Source organism: Gopherus flavomarginatus, chromosome 2, assembly GCF_025201925.1.
Source record: "Gopherus flavomarginatus isolate rGopFla2 chromosome 2, rGopFla2.mat.asm, whole genome shotgun sequence".
NCBI classification, from domain to species: domain Eukaryota; kingdom Metazoa; phylum Chordata; order Testudines; family Testudinidae; genus Gopherus; species Gopherus flavomarginatus.
Window position 1 is genome coordinate 89,736,059 of NC_066618.1, and position 19,002 is coordinate 89,755,060.

At 40.8% G+C, this 19,002-nt stretch overlaps 1 protein-coding gene across 1 annotated transcript in view; it reads left to right on the plus strand.

Annotated features, from left to right (window-relative positions):
• Positions 1-18,501, plus strand: part of ITGA9 (integrin subunit alpha 9) — a 291,817-nt gene extending 273,316 nt beyond the window's left edge. Inside the window, exon 28 of the mRNA XM_050938116.1 lies at positions 17,330-18,501. Coding sequence (XP_050794073.1) covers positions 17,330-17,428 — 99 coding nt within the window. The 3' untranslated portion in view covers positions 17,429-18,501. The remainder of the gene's footprint in view (positions 1-17,329) is intronic.
• The last annotated feature ends 501 nt before the right edge of the window (positions 18,502-19,002 follow it).

Below are 19,002 nucleotides of genomic sequence, written 5' to 3' on the forward strand. Positions count from 1 at the left end.
CTCCCCATTTTTAAACAACCTAAAATATTCCCTCCCTCTTCCTCCACATCAAACACAAGCTCCTTGTTTTGCTTTCAAGTCCCTTCAACATTTAGCTGTTCTATCCCCATCAGATCAGCTAATATATGAAGCTACCATCTGCCTTTACTCCACCAGCAGTGGCAGCCTTAGTTGCCTGCTTGTCTTCTTCTCCATCAAGTACTTCTCTGTCTTCTCCCAGGCTATCTACTGTAGATGAGTAAAACTCCTCATCAATTTGCAAAAGCTGCCACCTGGTCCCCTTTTGAATACCTCCTCTGCTATATGCCTAAAAATTGCTACCAGCTGGCAATGGTTAGACAAGTGACAAGCCTGACGTCTATTTTTCTGTTAAACTCTGTTCGTTTTGTTGCGTTATCCTCTCACTCACTCTTGCCCAGTTTGTCTATTTAGTCCATATATTACATCCTGTCTGTCATTGACTGTGAGCTCTCTGAGGCAGGGATTGACTTCTTTGTTGGCACAATGGCCTTGATCGGGCTTCCTAAGAGCTAGTGTAGTAATAATAATAATAATTAATAATGTAGTTGAGAGCTGATTAACTTTTAAAATTAAAAACGCAAATCCTATCATTTGAACCTGAATTTCCTCCAGTTTGACTTGATAAAATGTTGTTTGACATTATGTATGGGTATCTTAGACCTTTTAGGGATGGCACCATTGGAGTGGTTGTTTTTAGGGGTCAAGAATGAAACTTGTCTCAGCACAAGGCCTGTGCACCACTTGAATTCCACTTTTTAGCCCTTAGAATAGTGAGTTTCACCCAGTGTTTGCAAAACTTTAACTTCCTGAAACCACAGGTTCGTATTCTGGCATCCTCTGAGATTGATCATTTGGGTGGCATGCAGCATATACAGTATACTGTGTGAATGAATTTTAATAAGACTCTAGAAACCAGATTAGTTGTGGACTTTGTGGCACTTTTTATACAAGTAAAAGGTTAGTTCTAATGTCCTGGCCAAAAGTTCCCCTTTCCCTAATACTGTTCTGCGTGAAGTGTACTGTTTTTCTACAATCTTCTACCTGGAGTGTGTGTCAGGGGTGGTATATGCATAGAGCTTATGAAATGCAATTTTTATCCTTGGGGATAAAATGCACAATATAAATATAATGTAATAATATTGCGAGTGACTGTTTCGCTGACTTAAGTGTCCTCGAAAGGAGAGCTGCGCTTGCCAAGGCATTTCTGTATGTCAGAACCATTAAAGCTCTGTAGCTTTCATCCTAGCACCTATCAATAAATTTAATCCCCTGGCAAGAGAAAAGTCCTTTTGTGGTTCATAAAGTCCCTTTAACAACAAGAAAAACAATCATCATTCTCCAGAGCCCAAACTGGAAACACACGGATGTGTAGACTTAGAAGTTGCAAATACATATATATGATTCCAAAATTCCTAGATACCAGAAAGGGAACATGCACATTTATTGGAAACCCTGGTCATCCCTCAGAATCAAATGCTTGAAAATAGGGAGAATATACTTTGTTTTGTCTACAGTCTCATTCTTAGCTTGGTGTCACAAGGGGAAATGCTATGTAATGACTTGCACCAATCAAAGCCATTTCTTACTGGTTCAACTAAGCATGTAACTTATGCTGATAATTAAGGAAATAATACAACTTTCAGTCAAATATTTTTGGCAGGTCAAGTATATCAAAATACAATTGTATAGTTACTTTTTATTGAATCCAGCAGCAGTCTTTAAAGTTTAGCCAGGGTTTGGGTTTAAAACAAAGCTAAAAATCTTTCTTGAGTTTTTCTTTTTCCTTTCGAGAGGAGATAGGGATTGAGATGCATTTTAAATAAATCGCTCTTTCAGGAACGATATAGCATTTAGCTACTATTGTGTTCCTACTGAGATTTAAGAAATCTGAATATAGTAGCAGGTTATCCAAACACATTGGCAGTAAGTACACAGTCTATTCTTTTCCTTTTCTGAGAATGGGAAAATGAGATGAACTCTCCATGTTGTTGACCACATTCATTTTAGTAGTTTTTAAATTATAAACTACTTGCTAGTATTATATCATAGAAAACCCTACCTCTATAGTATTCAAGAAGGTTTACAATATTTGATATTGCTAATTAGACTTTTTGATTAAAATTATGGTGTTTTAATTTTTTGGGTAAATTACTCTACACAATCATCATCCTACAAGAAGCTTAAGTAACTCAGTCTTCGGTTCATTTCTTTATTACACTCAGATTATCAGAACAGTCAACTTGTTGCTTTGTCAGTTAAGATTCTGCCAGTGATTAGTTATTGATTACAATTCTCACCATTTCCTAAGCATATAGGTAATAATGTCAGAGGTAATGTATTGTGCAGGCCTAGGTGAAGTGAATTCTAGTTTTCATATCAATTCCATTTGAGGCAATTAACTCTTTTCTGGTAGAGACTTTCCAAAATATGATCCTGATCCTACAAAGTTTATTCACTTCACTGACACTTGTATGCAGATAGGTCCATTGAAGTCAATGGAACTGCCCATGTGAGTAAGGACTCCTTGTATGAGTAACGATTGAAGAGCAGGCTCTTTAATGTCACCCCCTTGAAAAAGTTAACACAAGGCCCATGTCCAACATACAATCATAAAAATGTAGGGCTGGAAGGGCCTTGAAAGATCATCTAGTCCAGCCCCTATGATGAGACAAGACCAAATATGCCTAGACCATCCTTGACAGGTGTTTGTCTAACTAGTGCTTAAAAATCTCCAGTGACTGGGATTCCACAGCCCCTCTCAGAAGCCTATTCCAATGCTTAACTAGCCTTATAATTAGAACGATTTTCCTAATATCTAACCAAAATCTCCCTTCCTGCAGATTAAGCTCATTACTTCTTATCCCTACCTTCAGCGGACATGGAGACATGAACAACAACTGGTCACTGTCCGCCCTTAACCTGTTTGAATACTATTCTCAGATTTCCTTTCAGTCATCTTTGTCCAAGATTAACATGCCCAGTTTTTTAATCCTTCCTCATAGGGCAGGTTTTCTAAACCATTTTTATCTCAGTCTCCAGTTTGTCCCAGAACTGGAAACAGGACTCCAGCTTAGGCCTCAACCATGCCAAGTAGAATGAGACAATTACCTCCTGTGTCTAATATATGACCTTCCTGTTGATCCACCCCAGAATGATATTAGCCTTTTTAGTAACTGCATCACACTGTTGACCCATTCAATTTGTGAGCCACTATAACCGCTAGATCACTTTCAGCACTGCTATTGCCTAGGCAGTTGTTCCCCATTTTGTAGATGTGCATTTTGATTTTTTCTTCCTAAGTGAAGTACTTTGTTCTTTTCTTTATTGAATTTCATTTTGTTTATTTCATTTTTCCAATTTGTCAAGGTCCTATTGAATCCTAATCTTGTCCTCCAAAATGCTTGCAACCCTTCCCATCTTAGTGTCATCTGCCAGTTTTATGAGCATACTATCCACTCCATTATCCAAGTCACTAATGAAAATATTGAATAGTACCAGACCAGACTGACTCCTGTAGGACCCACTAGATACCACCTCCCACTTTGACAGCAGACCATTGATAACTACTTTTTGAGTATGAGCTTTCAACTAGTTATGTAACCACCTTATAGTAATTTAATCTAGATCACATATCCCTAGATGGCTTATGAGAATGTCATATGGGACAGTGACAAAAGATTTGCTAAAATTAACATAAATCATATCTTCTGTTTTCCCCCTACCCACTAGGCCCATAACCCTTTCAAAGAAAGAAATTAGATTTAGCATGATTTGTTCTTGATAAATCCATATTGGCAATTATTTATAACCCTATTCTCTTCTAATGCCTAAAAATTGATTGTTTAAAAATTTTTTCCAGTATTTGTCTAGGTATGAAAGTTAGGCTAACTGATCAATAATTACCCCAGGTCTGACATTGCGCACAGGTCTTGAGATTGTCTCTCCCATGGAGGTGAATTCCACCCAATAAACATGAATGTTGAAATTCTTCTGTAGCCACCACTTAACTTTTGGGTTTGGCTACACTTGCAGCTGTACAGCGCTAGGAGTTAAAGCTATCTTTGTACAGCTGTGTAGGGAAAGCGCTGCAGTGTGGCCACACTGACAGCTACCAGCGCTGCAGCGTGGCCGCATCTGCAGCATTTGCAGCAGCGTTAGGAGTGGTGCATTATGGACATCTATCCCAGCGTTCAAGTGGCTGCAACATGCTTTTCAAAAGAGGGGGGTGGGGTGGAGTGTGACAAGGAGTGTGGAGGAGACGCAGAGAGTGGATTTTTGGAGCTGACACTGTGTCAGCTCCCTGCCTTGCAAGTTCCAACCCCTTTCCCCACCCCTTTCTCATTCACTAAATGCAAATAGCCTTCTTTCTTTTTTTCCTCCCAGACCAGATAAGCAGCTGCTCCGAAACGGACCCCCCCACCCGCCTGCCGTGCTGCTTCTCTCCTCAAGCAAACACTAGCTGTAGACATTCTAAAGGGATCCCCCTGCCTCTGCTCATTCACTGCAAACAGTTGCTGTGTTTGTTTTTTAGATAAGCAGCTCCCAGAGTCCCAAGTTCACAACAAAACAAAGAGAGGCATCACAACAAAACAAAGAGTGTTATCTTTATTTAAAAGCATTATGGGAAGGCTCCGGAGGTCAGTTACAGCGTAGTAAGATTAATCACTGTTTACACTGGCACCTCAGCAATACAACAGCAGCGCTGTTCTCTTTATTCCTCTCGTTGAGGTGGAGTACATGCAGCGCTGTAGCCAGGGAGATACAGCGCTGTATGTGCCTTGCCAGTGTGGACGGGGAGTAAGTTACAGCGCTGTAAAGCCACCGCCAGCACTGTAACTCTCAAATGTAGCCAAGCCTTTTGTGTGCCTCAGTTCTTCATCTGCAACATGAGACATATAATATATAGATGAGGAACTGGGGCACAGAGAAGTGACTTGCCAAAAGACACACAGAAAGTCTGTGGCAGACCTAGTAAGTGAAGCCTGATCTCTGGAGTCCCCATCTAGCGCTTTAAGCACAATATCATCCTTCTCCCAAATATACAATTTCTCTGTTAAGTATAGCCACATGCATACTTTCCAAACATGCCTCTGTCCTTACAAGGGAGCCCATGTATTGGCAGTCTGCCTGGCTACCACAGAGAAATTTGATACTGCAATACCTGCATTCGATTTCAAAATACTGCAAAAAACACCAAAGTGATGTGGCAATAAAGCTTTCATGAAGTACATGAACCCAGAGCACAGCAGTTCACCAACTCTACAAACAACGGCTATATATTGGCTATCACTTATAGAAAAATTCTATTTTTGAGGAAAGATGACCTTCTGTGGCTGAGCTACTGGATGGGGATTTAGGAGATATGGTTTGGTTCCCAACTCATGTCTGACCATGGGCAATTATTTAATTTTTTTGTGCCTCAATTCTACATCGTAAAATGAGTATGATAATACTTCCTTCATCTCTCTTATCTATTTAGCTTGTAAGCTTTTTGGAAAAGGGAACTGTCTCTTGCTATGTGTTTGAACTGTGTCTGGCACCATGGGGTATGTTGTATTAATTTAGATGGACTAAAAGGCCCAAACATGATTCTGAAGCTGTCCAACATTAAACAGTTTTTAAAAAGATTTGGGGTTTGGTATACAGAGATGGCAGCCTGCTTAGTACCATGGCAAGCACACCATTAAATATTCATTGAATCTTTTATTAAAGATAAAGAAAAGAAGTAAAAACAGTTGAAGCTTTTGAAATGTAAAGTGTAAAATAAAACTGTCATTTGAACAACATGCCTTGTTCCCTTTCTCTTTAACTAGAGAAAGTTTTCCGAAGGAAAAGCGCCCCTTATCTGATGGGTTTTTAGATGGTATCGAAAATGGTGGTAACTGTTTTTCTGGAGAAAAGAGAAGTTAGTTGAGATGGTCTGGAGCTGTCATTGTTGCTGCTGCTGCTGTTAAAGTCCAATCCCATCTTCTAAGATGACAAAACAAGACAAATACACATAAAAGGGGAGAGAAAAGAACAAAAAAAAATAGAAAAATGAAGCTTCTGTCTCTGGTGTTGACTTTCAGTTGCAACCTCACTGCTGGAAAAACACAAGCATAGCACTGTGGATTGGACAAATGGACTATAAGGTGGATAAAAAGCTGGCTAGATCGTTGGGCTCAATGGATGGTGATCAATGGCTTGATGTCTAGTTGACAGCCGATATCAAGCGAAGTGCCCAGGGGTTGGTCCTGGGGCTGGTTTTGTTCAACATCTTCATTAATGATCTGGATGGGGATGGATTGCACCCTCAGCAAGTTCACGGATGACACTAAGCTGGGGGGAGAGAGAGATACGCTGGAGGGTAGGGATAGAGTCCAGAGTGACCCAGACAAATTGGAGGATTGGCCAAAAGAAATCTGATGAGATTCAACAAGGACAAGGGCAGAGTTCTGCACTTTGGGCAAAAGAATCCCATTCACTGCTACAGGCTGGGGACCGACCGGCTAAGAGGCAGTTCTGCAGAAAAGGACATGGGGATTACAGTGGATGAGAAGCTGGATATGAGTCAGCAGGGTGCCCTTGTTGCCAAGAAGACTAATGTCATATTGGGCTGCATTTGTAGGAGCATTGCCAGCAGATGGAGGAAAGTGTTTATTCCCCTCTATTCAGCACTGGTGAGGCCACATCTGGAGTATTGCATCCAGTTTTGGATCCCCCATTCAGAAAGGATGTGAACAAATTGGAGAGAATATAGTGGATGACAGCAAATATGATTAGGGGGCTGGGGCACATGACTTATGAGGAGAGGCTGAGGGAACTGGGTTTATTTAGTCTGCAGAAGAGAAGTGTGAGGGGGGATTTAATAGCAGCCTTCAGCTATCTGAAGGGGGTTCCAAAGAGGATGGAGCCAGGCTGTTCTCTGTGGTGGCAGAGGACAGAACAAGGAGTGATCATCTCAAGTTGCAGTGGAGGAGGTCTAGGTTGGATATTAGGAAAAACTATTTCACTAGAAGGGTGGTGAAGAATCGGAATGGGTCACCTAGGGAGGTGGTGGAATCTCCATCCTTAAAGGTTTTTAAGCCCTGGCTTACAAAGCCCTGGCTGGGATGATTTAGTTGGTGTTGGTCCTTCTTTGAGCAGGATGTTGGACTAGATGAATTCAAGAGTTCTCTTCCAATCCTAATCTTCTATAATTCTATGATTCTTATCAGCCATTCTGAGCAAACTTGTACTAGGATCAGGCTGTACCAGCATCAGCATTAGGTCATAGATTCTAGGACTGGGAGGGACCTCGAGAGGTCATCGAGTCCAGTCCCCTGTCCTCATGGCAGGTCTAAATACTGTCTAGACCATCTACGATAGACATTTATCTAACCTACTCTTAAATATCTCCAGAGATGGAGATTCCACAACCTCCCTAGGCAATTTATTCCAGTGTTTAACCACCCTGACAGTTAGGAACTTTTTTCTAATGTCCAACCTAAACCTCCCTTGCTGCAGTTTAAGCCCATTGCTTCTTGTTCTATCCTTAGGGGCTAAGATGAACAAGTTTTCTCTCTCCTCCTTATGACACTCTCTTAGATACCCGAAAACTGCTATCATGTCCCCTCTCGGTCTTCTCTTTTCCAAACTAAAGAAACCCAATTCTTTCAGCCTTCTTTCATAGGTCATGTTCTCTAGACCTTTAATCATTCTTGTTACTCTTCTCTAGACTCTCTCCAATTTCTCCACATCTTTCTTGAAGTGCGGTGCCCAGAACTGGACACACTACTCCAGTTGAGGCCTAACCAGCGCAGAGTAGAGCAGAAGAATGACTTCTCGTGTCTTGCTCACAACACACCTGTTAATGCATCCCAGAATCGTGTTTGGTTTTTTTTCAACAGCATCACACTGTTGACTCATATTTAGCTTGCAGTCCACTATAACCTCTAGATCCCTTTCTGTCATACTCCTTCCTAGACAGTCTCTTCCCATTCTGTATGTGTGAAACTGATTGTTCCTTCCTAAGTGGAGCACTTTGCATTTGTCTTTATTAAACTTCATCCTGTTTAAGTCAGACCGTTTCTCCAATTTGTCCAGATCATTTTGAATTTTGACCCTGTCCTCCAAAGCAGTTGCAATCCCTCCAGTTTGGTATCATCTGCAAACTTAATAAACATACTTTCTATGTCAATATCTAAGTCACCGATGAAGATATTGAATAGAGACGGTCCCAAAACAGACCCCTGCAGAACCCCACTTGTTATACCTTTTCAGCAGGATTGGGAACCGTTTATAACTACTTACTGAGTGTGGTTATCCAGCCAGTTATGCACCCACCTTATAGTAGCCCCATCTAAGTGGTATTTGCCTAGTTTATTGACAAGAATATCATGTCAGACCATATCAAATGCCTACTAAAGTCTAGGTATACCACATCCACTGCTTCTTCCTTATCCACAAGACTCGTTATCCTATCAAAGAAAACTGTCAGATTGGTTTGACATGATCTGTTCTTTACAAATCCATGCCGGCTATTCCCTATCACCTTCCAAGTGTTTGCAGATGATTTCCTTAACCACTTGTTCCATTATCTTCTCTGGAACAGAAGTTAAACTAACTGGTCTGTGGTTTCCTCAGTTGTTTTTATTTCCCTTTTTATAGATGGGCACTATATTTGCCCTTCTCCAGTCTTCTGGACTCTCTCCTGTCTCCCATGATTTTCCAAAGATAATAGATAGAGGCTCAGATGCAGGCATCCAACTTTTCTAAGTGATTTTTAACTTGTTCTTTTTTTATTTTATCTTCTAACCCTACCCCCTTCCCATTAGCATTCACTATGTTAGGCATTCCTTCAGACTTCTCTGTGAAGACCGAAACAAAGAAGTCATTAAGCATCTCTGCCATTTCCAAGTTTCCTGTTACTGTTTCTCCTCACTGAGCAGTGGGCCTACCCTGTCCTCGGTCTTCCTCTTGCTTCTAATGTATTGATAAAAAGTCGTCTTGTTTCCCTTTATTCCTGTGGCTAGTTTGAGCTCATTTTGTGCCTTTGCCTTTCTAATCTTTCCCCTGCATTCCTGTGTTGTTTGTCTGTATTAATCCTTTGTAATTTGTCCTAGTTTCCATTTTTTATATGACTCCTTTTTATTTTTTAGATCATGCAAGATCTTGTGGTTAAGCCAAGGTGGTCTTTTGCCACATTTTCTATCTTTCCTACCAAGTGGAATAGCTTGCTTTTGGGCCCCTAATAGTGTCCCTTTGAAAAACTGCCAATTCTCCTCAGTTGTTTTTCTCCTCAGTCTTGATTCCCAAAGGACCTTACCTATCAGCTCTCTGAGCTTACCAAAATCTGCCTTCCTGAAATCCATTGTCTCTGTTTGGCTGTACTCCCTTCTATCCTTCCTTAGAATTGTGAATTCTATGATTTCATGATCACTTTCACCCAAGCTGCCTTCCACTTTAAAATTCTCAACAAGTTCCTCCCCATTTGTTAAAATCAAATCTAGAACAGCTTCCCCCCAGTAGCTTTTTCAACCTTCTGAAATAAAAAGTTGTCTGCAATGCAGTCCAAGAACTTATTCGATGGTCTGTGCCCCGGTGTGTTATTTTCCCAACATATGTCTGGATAGCTGAAGTCACCCATCACCACCAAATCTTGGGCTTTGGATGATTTTGTTAGTTGTTTAAAAAAAGCCTCATCCACCTCTTCTACCTGTTTAGGTGGCCTGTAGTAGACTCTTAGCATGACATCACCCTTGTTTTTTACCCCTTTTAGACTAACCCAGAGACTCTCAACACCTCTGTCTCCTATGTCCATCTCCACCTCAGTCCAAGTGTGTACATTTTTAATATATAAGGCAACACCTCCTCCCTTTTTCCCCGTCTATCCTTCCTGAGCAAGTTGTACCCATCCATACCAACATTCCAATCATGTGTATTATCCCACCAAGTTTCAATGATGCCAATAATGTCATAGTTATATTTATTTATTAGCACTTCCAGTTCTTCCTGCTTATTACCTATACTTCTCGCATTTGTATATAGGCATCTAAGATACTGGTTTGATGTTGCCTCCCAGTTTTGCCCCGACCCTCCTTTCTCTCTGCCATTATAGCCCACACTCCCTCCTATTTCTGACACATCTCACAGGTCTCCATGTTCTCCACTTACCTGTGGGCTTTGCTCACCTGTCCCCTTCGAACCTAGATTAAAGCCCTCCTTAATAGGTTAGCCAGTCTGTGTCCAAATAGGGTCCTCCCCTCCTCGAAAGGTGAACGCCATCTCTCCCCAGCAGTCCTTCCTGGAATATCATCCCGTGGTCGAGGAAGCCAAAACCCTCCTGGTGACACCATCTTCACAGCCAGGCATTCATCTCTGCCCTGGCCCCTACCTTTGACAGGCAGGATAGAAGAGAATACCACTTGCACTCCAGACTCCTTCACCCGTACTCCCAGAGCCCTGTAGTCACTCTTGATCTGCTCAGTGTCACACCTCGCAGTATCATTTGTGCCCACATGGATGAGTAGCATGGGGTAGTACTGAGTTGCAATAGGTCAATGTTTTGACCTTTTCTGTTCTTGGAAAATAGCAGAAGGGAGAACAGAATCAAGCAGCAGAAAGAAGGTAGCAATTTATCCTTTTAACTCACAGGAACAACTTTCATTGCTCTTTTCGGAGTGTCCATGCTCACGTAGGAAATCCGTGTCAAAATGGATCTTTAAGCAAATCTTACCAGATATGAGTTGTCTGTGTTTTTCTGAAAGGAACGTAAGCCTGACTTGACAACAAGCTGGAGCAATGCACTTCAGTGAAAGGCAAACCTCAGAATTGCAGATGATGGCAACAATTTGAAAGTGCGGTGGAGTGACATGAATAAAGTTCAGAATTAACTTGTGTAATTCTCCATCCTGTAGAGCATTGATTCTGTATTGCTTTAAATGGAAAATTAAAGTTTTATTTCCACAAGGTACATTCAAGTTTCTACTCAGGAAATGCTGTAGAGGGCAGCATGGCTACAGAAGACAACAAACATACTTCAGTAACTAAATAGACCTTGCACTGGAAAAAGTGTTGACAATCTCAGACTGAAAAACCCAAGCACCAGATTTATGCCAGCTTCAGTTTCAGGAGGTATGGGAAGCTGCTAGGGAAGAAAGTGAGATGAACTGGAATGCAGTGTCATCATTATTCCATTCTGGGAAAGCCTGGCTCAGCATTTTTTATTTTCTCTGGAATTGTCTGGGAGTTGGATGAGAGCAAGTTGGCTGACCCTCAGTCCGTATACGGCAGAGATGATACTGGTCAGTTCACAGAACCTTCAAGAAGAGATAAGAGAATGATATCTGCTCCTTCTGTTGGAAGGGTGACTGCACCTATTGCTAGTAAGATTTGCAATATGGGGAAACTTTTGGATTACTCCATGATTCTCAAATTCTTCAAGTCACCCCAGGAGCAACGCCAGCTTTTTTGGCTCCCTATGTGGCGGAAGGTCCCACCCCCGAAATACTGCCGACGACCGAGGCGGTCAAAGATCCAGCCCCCTAGGTCACCTAATGGGTTGTGCCCTGAGTTACCCTCTTTCCCTACCACACTGGACGAAGACTATACTGCACATTACTGATGCTGGCATGAAAAGCAATCTACAGCCACACTGCAGTGTGTAGCTACACATCGGTGAAAGGATCTGGCATACAGAGGGATCGGGAAAAGGCTTTAGCTGTTGCCACCCCCTGCTAGAGACTTTCCCCACTGCTGGAGTCTTTCCTTGTGGCAGGGAAGGGCTTCAGCAGTGGGGAGCTCCTGGAGCCTTTCCCTGCTGCTCCCACCCCTGTTCCCCCTCCAGAGTCTTTCTCCACTGCCAGAGTCTTTTCGTGCATGGGGAAAGGCTCCAGCAGCAGGGAGGTAGAGGGACATGACAAGGCTGAAAATAGCAGGATAAACAGGGAGGCTGGCTTGACTGAGTAGACACCTTTGTAGGGTATGTACTAGTGTACATACCCATGCTCTTTAGGTGTGTCTTTACTCTATTCAACACATGTATGAGTTCTACGTGCCATCAAAAGAAGCATTCAGTGTTGATGTACCTTTAGAGGAGACAGCCTAGTGCACTGGGCCATGCAGCCTCCCTTTACTCTCCCTAGCAGCTGCCAGAAGATAGAGCCTGAGAAGCCCCAGACCTTTGGGGTTCTTTTTCCTAAGCACCCACCAGCTGAAGGCTCTGAAAGTTGTCTGGGCCTTGCGGCCACCCCACTTGACCCAAAGGGACGGACCCAGAGCACTGGACTCAGAAGGACTTTAACAGATTCCTCATATCACATTCGCTCAACTCTGAAACTTGGGCTCTGGATCTTCATTTTCCTGTACAGTCATTGGTGATTGTTGTCTCATCATTCAACCTCTCTCCTACCGTTGTGACCCTTCAGCTGCCCCCACTCCCTGTTCACTGTACTCCTCTCCTGTATTCTTTCCCTATAATTTGTTTCCCATTTTCTCCTCTCTCACAATGTGTTTTCCTCTTCTTTCCATTCCCCTATGTTATTCCCAGAATCTGTTCTCCTCCCCACCACTCCTCTCTTCCATCTCAACAGAGTGCAAATCCTAAACAAACAGTTCCTGCCAAACTGAACTGGAGCAATCTATATAAAACAGTTTGATCGCTCTCCTGCTTCCACATGAGACCCAGGTACAACCTTTACTCTTGGTCCCAGCAGTGCTCTCTCTGACTCCTCCTCCTGCACAGGGCTTTCTGAGCTCTTCTGGAGGCCCAGAAGCAGCTGCAGAAAGCAAAAGAGAGGCAGCACCTTCAGAAGACAAACTCTTCTGTCCTATGTTGTTTGCGTGTTGTAGCCATGTTTGTCCCACAATGAGATGCACAAGGTGAGTGAGGTAATATCTTTCATTGGACCAACTTTGGTTTGTGAGAGACCAGCTGAAGAAGAGCTCTGTGGAGCTCGAAAGCTTGTCTCTTTCACCAACAAAAGTTGGTTCAATAAAAGATGTTACCTTACCCATCTTGTCTATCTCTTCTGCCCTAGTGACACAAGAGCCAGCAGAAAATTAGATCTCCCAGTGTTTCCACTAGCAACAGCCAATGACTTTGACTGTTATCACCTGTCTGCCCCTTCCCCACTTTGCCCTCTCACCTGGATCCTTTATTTCTCCTTCCTTTTCCCCATACTTCTCCCACCCAACCACTATGAACTCATGCTCTCTGTATAACTCATCACATACCTAACCTATGCACATGTCAACCTTGAATGTTGGCCAGTGTTGCTGAGGTTTTAACATGAGGCAGATAAAACTTCCTTGTGATGATGTGGAGTGTTAGCATGTTTCTGCTGACAGTGAAATGTGGGCATTAGCATATATTGTCCCATAACTTGGTATTTCTTTACCCTTTAGGGGATGTCATACTTAGCCAACCCCTAACCCAAGTCTTTTTAAAAAATGGTCACATCCAGACTTCATATCCAAGCTTTTCTTTTTCTCCCAATGTGTTTCCTTTTGTTTGAATTCATTTTCCTCCCATGATTTTGGAGCAGTCACATAGACTTCCAGCAAATGATATATATACAACTTAATACATAGATGTTGGAACTAGGGATGCTGGGGAGCTGCTGCACCCCCTGGCTTGAAATGGTTTCCATCATATACAGGGTTTACCGTTTGGTTCAATGGCTCTCAGCACCCCCACTATACAAATTATTCCAGCACCCCTGATTTCATAGCAGGGTAACCTGTGGATTCTGGGTTTCATGCTTTGTTAATATTTATTAAGGCTTTCAACTCATTCTATTCCTGCTGGAAAGCCTTACACAAGTGTTCCTTATGCAGTAATGAAATAATAAAATACCAGAACTAACACAACTTTTTAAGATAATTCCTGAAGCAGATGTTCACAAACAGACAACTTTTATTAAAATAACAGTGGGAAAGAGTTTGCTTTTGTTTGTTTGGCCCTGGAGGAAATTAAAAAGCCTTTCTATAATTTTGATTATAACTTCAAATATGGATTTTATTGTTCCAGTGATGTGGTTGTATGAAGGATGGAAACCTTTAGGGTTTAAAACCTGTTTTAAAAAGCTATAAATTGAACTGTCCTTGTTAATGTTAGGAAAACCAATCCCATGGCAATCTTTTCTTCTAAAAGTTCTAAAGTGCTGAATATGTAGGTCTGCACTGATAACTAACTATATAAAAATGGCACCCTTTTACTCAACACATCAACACCTTGGTGTATCTACTGACTTGTGACCAAAATAAGTATCCTTACTGCTAACTCTTGTTAACTCTGCAAAGCCAGCACAGCTAAGAGAGAGGAAAGTGGATTCTATTCTTTTTTTGTGCCTTATCAACAAAAATGTTCATTAGGGCCCTGATCCTGCACTATTTAAGTCAATGGGAGCTTTGCCATTGATTTCAATTAACCCTAAGGGCCTGATCAAAAGATCATTGATATCCGTGGGAAGATTCCACTGGGTTTGCACCGTTGTCATGGTCTTCAAACTGTGCTCTTAATGTGGTTGCACTAGTGACTAGTATAGATGAAAGCATAATAGCAAAACCTTTATTACTGGCAACAATGTGCGAAAAGGAAAGAACTCAGATTGACATTCAGGTCACAGAATGTGTTTGAAGGACAGGGAGTTAAAAAAAAGTTGTGGATGTTTTTGTTTTGTTTTGTTTTAACCTGGAAGACAGTAAGAGACAAGAAACACCTACAATGCCATTTTTATAGAGTCATTTTTCAGAACAGAATCACACTTGTAAAATAAGCCTTCAGAGAACCCCTCCAGAAATATGAATGGGTGGATTTTCTTTTAATGGGTGTAAGTTGATTCATCTTACTGAGCACAAGACCTAACACTTTGCTGATGATGACTGAAGGGAAGGTGAGATTTAGTGCACTGTGCACAAGACTAGGAGGTAGGAACTTTTGAGTTCTAATTCCAGCTCAAACTGTAAATCTCCGTGTGGCCTTGGGAAAGTCACTTTACTGATCTAGCTCAGTTACTTTATCTGTAAAACTGGGATAATATCAATTTATCCATCTGTCTGTCTATTGTGTGTGGGGGTTGGGTATGTGAGACTTCCAGATCCCAGGGGTTAAAATATATTTGTAGAAAATACAGTTTAGTAAGAATTTGAACTAGAAAGCTACATTTAACAGAAATGTAGCTGTGACATAACCGTGTAAAATGTTAAGTTAGTTTGTGAATAGAGGATGTTAATAACTGACTAGCATCATTTTACCCTGCAGGAGTTGAGAATACAGGTTTATGGTTACATAAATGTTTAATTATAACTAATAAAATAGCTTACTGATCTCAATGGCATGCTGCTAAGTTGGAGAAATTGTTCTTGAATGCTCACCAAAACCTAGCATTAAAATCCGTTTTGTTTATGTAAAAGGCTTAAAAACAGAACAGAGAGTTGAGATATCCTATTAAAACTGATGTGAAAAACATTGCATTACCAATACTCGTGAAACAGGAGGCAAAGCTAGAGGATAGGCAGAAGTGGGACCCAGTCCTGCAAAGTGTTGAACACCTGTTGAGCAGCCTTGCCTCTCAGTGAGGTCACTGCTGATGTTCAGAACCCAGAGCTGAGTGAATAAGGGAGTTTTAAGTTAAGTGGCAGTTTCAACAAGGTGAAAAAAATATTTCAAATTGGACTGAAAACAAACATTTTTGGTGTATCAAAAAATCAAAACAAATTTTTTGTTTGGGTGAAGTGAAATGTTACATTTTGTTTCAGTCATTTTTAAACATTTTTTAATTAAAAGTAAAATCAAAGAAATTTTTCAATTGAAAAGTCATAGAGTATCAAGGTTGGAAGGTACCTCAGGAGTTTATTTAGTCCAACTCCCTGCTCAAAGCAGGACCAATCCCCAGACAGATTTTTGCCCCAGATCCCCAAGTGCCCACCACTCAATGATTGAGCTCACAACCTTGGGTTTAGTAGGCCAATGCTCAAACCACTGAGCTATCCCTCCTCCCCAAGTTATTTTGAACCAGCAACTAAAAACGTTTAATTTTTAAAATGTCAAAACAAAATGTTTTGATTTTTTTCAGAATTTTTTTTGGAAATGAACAATTCAGTGAAATCAACATGGATTTCTAAAATATTTTACTGAACCTGCATTTTTTTGCTCAGAAGGTTTTGTCTTAAAAATGTCATTCAGTTCTTCAAGCAGTTTGTAGCATCAGGCCAATATTTTGCCTTCTGTATTACAAATTACATTGTGTGTCATAAATAGGAAAAAGAATCTTAAATTAAAGATTTCTACCAATGCACCTGTTACATGCTCCTTTACACAGGATTCCATTAGCTCTTTACCATGGGATCCTAGCTTACTGAACAGCTACTCAACTCAAGGAGTATACATTAATACATGCATATCAGTGGAGGCTGGTGACCTCGGAAGTGGGGCAGCAAAACTGACACAGGGCATATTCAGAACTGGATTATTCTGTAAACTGATTCTGAAAATGCCATGTGTAAGGTTTGCTTACCCACTTCCAGCAGTCAACAGCGTCCACTGGTGTGCATGTATTAATATGTATGCCTTGTGTTGAGTAGGTGTTCAGCAAGCTAGGATCATAGGGTAATGAACTACCTGTCTCACAATGGGCAGGGGTTACCACATTTACCCAGGAAAGCCTCTACTACTGACAAATTCAGCAATAAATATTGACAAAGCTATATTTTTATACCTCAGTATTAGATCTGGACTGATTCCAGAATCTGGAAACTGAACCCCTTAAGATTCTGATTTCCATGTCTGACCTAGGCCCCAAAAGGCTTATTTTCTGATTAGGATACAAATGGAAGCTTGTGAAAGTGTTTGATCTTGTGAGACTTCCATCACATAAGAGGATCCAATTAATGCAAGGTCATCTGATCTCACAAGATTTGTGCGATTTTGGCCCAGAATCACCAAGGACAGTTCATGAGATTTTGGCAAATCCTAGCTCTGATTTAGACTCATACCCAGATTCTAGTCCAGTTCTGACCTGGTTCTGGATCAGAATACTGCCTCTTCAGCCCACTTCTAGTATTTTTTGTTTTCTGAAAATATTTTAACTGCTTTTTAAAAAAATCGTGTTTTATATAACTGTCAAAAGTAGTTAAGATAAAAGGAAGAAGAGAACTCATGAAAACTTGGACATGATACTGATCTCATTTACATTAATGTAAATCAGGCCCAACTCCATTGACTTAATAACCTTTCCAGTTTTACACCAATGAGATTAGAATCTCAGCCAAATTTGTTTATCAGAACCAGGATAGATTTTAATTCATGGCATCATTATTTATAATGATAATTCTTTTCAATTTGCAGATGGGCTTCTTTCGCAGGAGATACAAAGAAATCATTGAGGCTGAGAAGAACAGGAAGGAGAATGAAGATAGTTGGGACTGGGTCCAGAAAAATCAATGAACTGCCAGAAAAAAGGGTCATGTGACACACACTTGCTAGCCTATTGGTCCTGCTCTTGTATCTTCCATATGTGGAAGAAGGAATCTTCTCCAGATTTTTCGGAGGCCCTGTTGATGCTGTGTTCTTCATCATCCTAACAAGCTAGGGAACATATCCTGAGGCAACCACTGCAGCCATGTCTGGTGACTGGAGCGATTTACATTTCCTGAAAGAGTTGAACTTTGAACTTTGGTAACCAAGCTGCGGTGCAGAGCAATATTTATGAATCCAACATATGTGGTATACCCTCAGGGGAAGACTGATACCTAAAAGTATTTTTATAAATATAAGCTTTTTATACTGATTATGTCTTTATATTTGTATCAATGTTTTATTGTTTCTATTGAATAGCTATATAGTTCACTCAAGCACTGATATCTGGCTAAAACCTTGGAAATACATATATGTATATATAAATCTTATTGTACTTTTGAACTTCAATGCAAAAAAAAAAAAGACTTTCAGATGAAACTAGTTGAAAAACCTCACATAGCAAATCCACAAGGCTTGGTAATGTATATAGATCATTTAATGGCAATAAGCCAAAGTCTTTTCACATTTTTTAAGCTGAAGTTGATTTTTGAGTTATGAGCTAAAGAACCTAAAGTATTACTCACATATGATTTTCTGCATTTGAATTTATCCGTTACTAATCTGAGTTGTGGGAAACAATTACTCGCAGCCAACTAACAAGAATTATAGTTCCACGTTGCCTCTTGTATTTCAGGAATATAACCTTTTGGTCACAGGGCATATTGCACTGAAGAAAGCAGTGAAGAATGTCTTCCTTTGGCCAACTCTGTCTCCCACAATCTGTAATCCTTTGACAATGGGCAACAAGATACTGCAAGGATATAATTGGGCCAACCACTTATACATCAACTAATTACTTTGGGTTAAAAATGGAATTAATTATATCAAAATTCATGATATAAAAGATGGTCTTTGATATTGTTAATGGTCATAATCTGTTTCACATGTTGCTGTACAAGCTAGTGCTACATAGCTACACCGACCATTATGCCGGCATCCAGGTTACATCCAAGTTGCAAGATTGTTTACATGATAATCTTTAGAATAATGGCTGTATTAGATAGATGAGCAAATTAGCTGTATTTCTAAATCTTGAGGTTTCATATTTGGATTTTTTTAATACTAGCTATCATCCTTCATCTAGTGTTAAAAACTGAGTTGAATTCTGACACAGACCTTGCTAAAATGCAGACCCTCACTCTCAAATAATTCTTTAGCAGATTTCTTACTGGGCTGGAAGAAACTCTGTGCTAATGATGTTCATAGAAAGCTGTTTGGTATCTGACTAGAAATAGTGCTATTGGTACACCACTTGTTTATAGACGTTATTGGTCTGCTTCTGCTCTTACATTTCAGCAGAATACATCAGGAGTAATTACATTGATATGCTGCAGGGCTGACTCCAGGCACCAGCACTGCAAGCAGGTGCTTGGAGTGGCCAGTGGAAAGGGGCAGCACGTCAGGCTCTTTGTGGCAATTCGGCGACTGATCCCTCGTCCCTC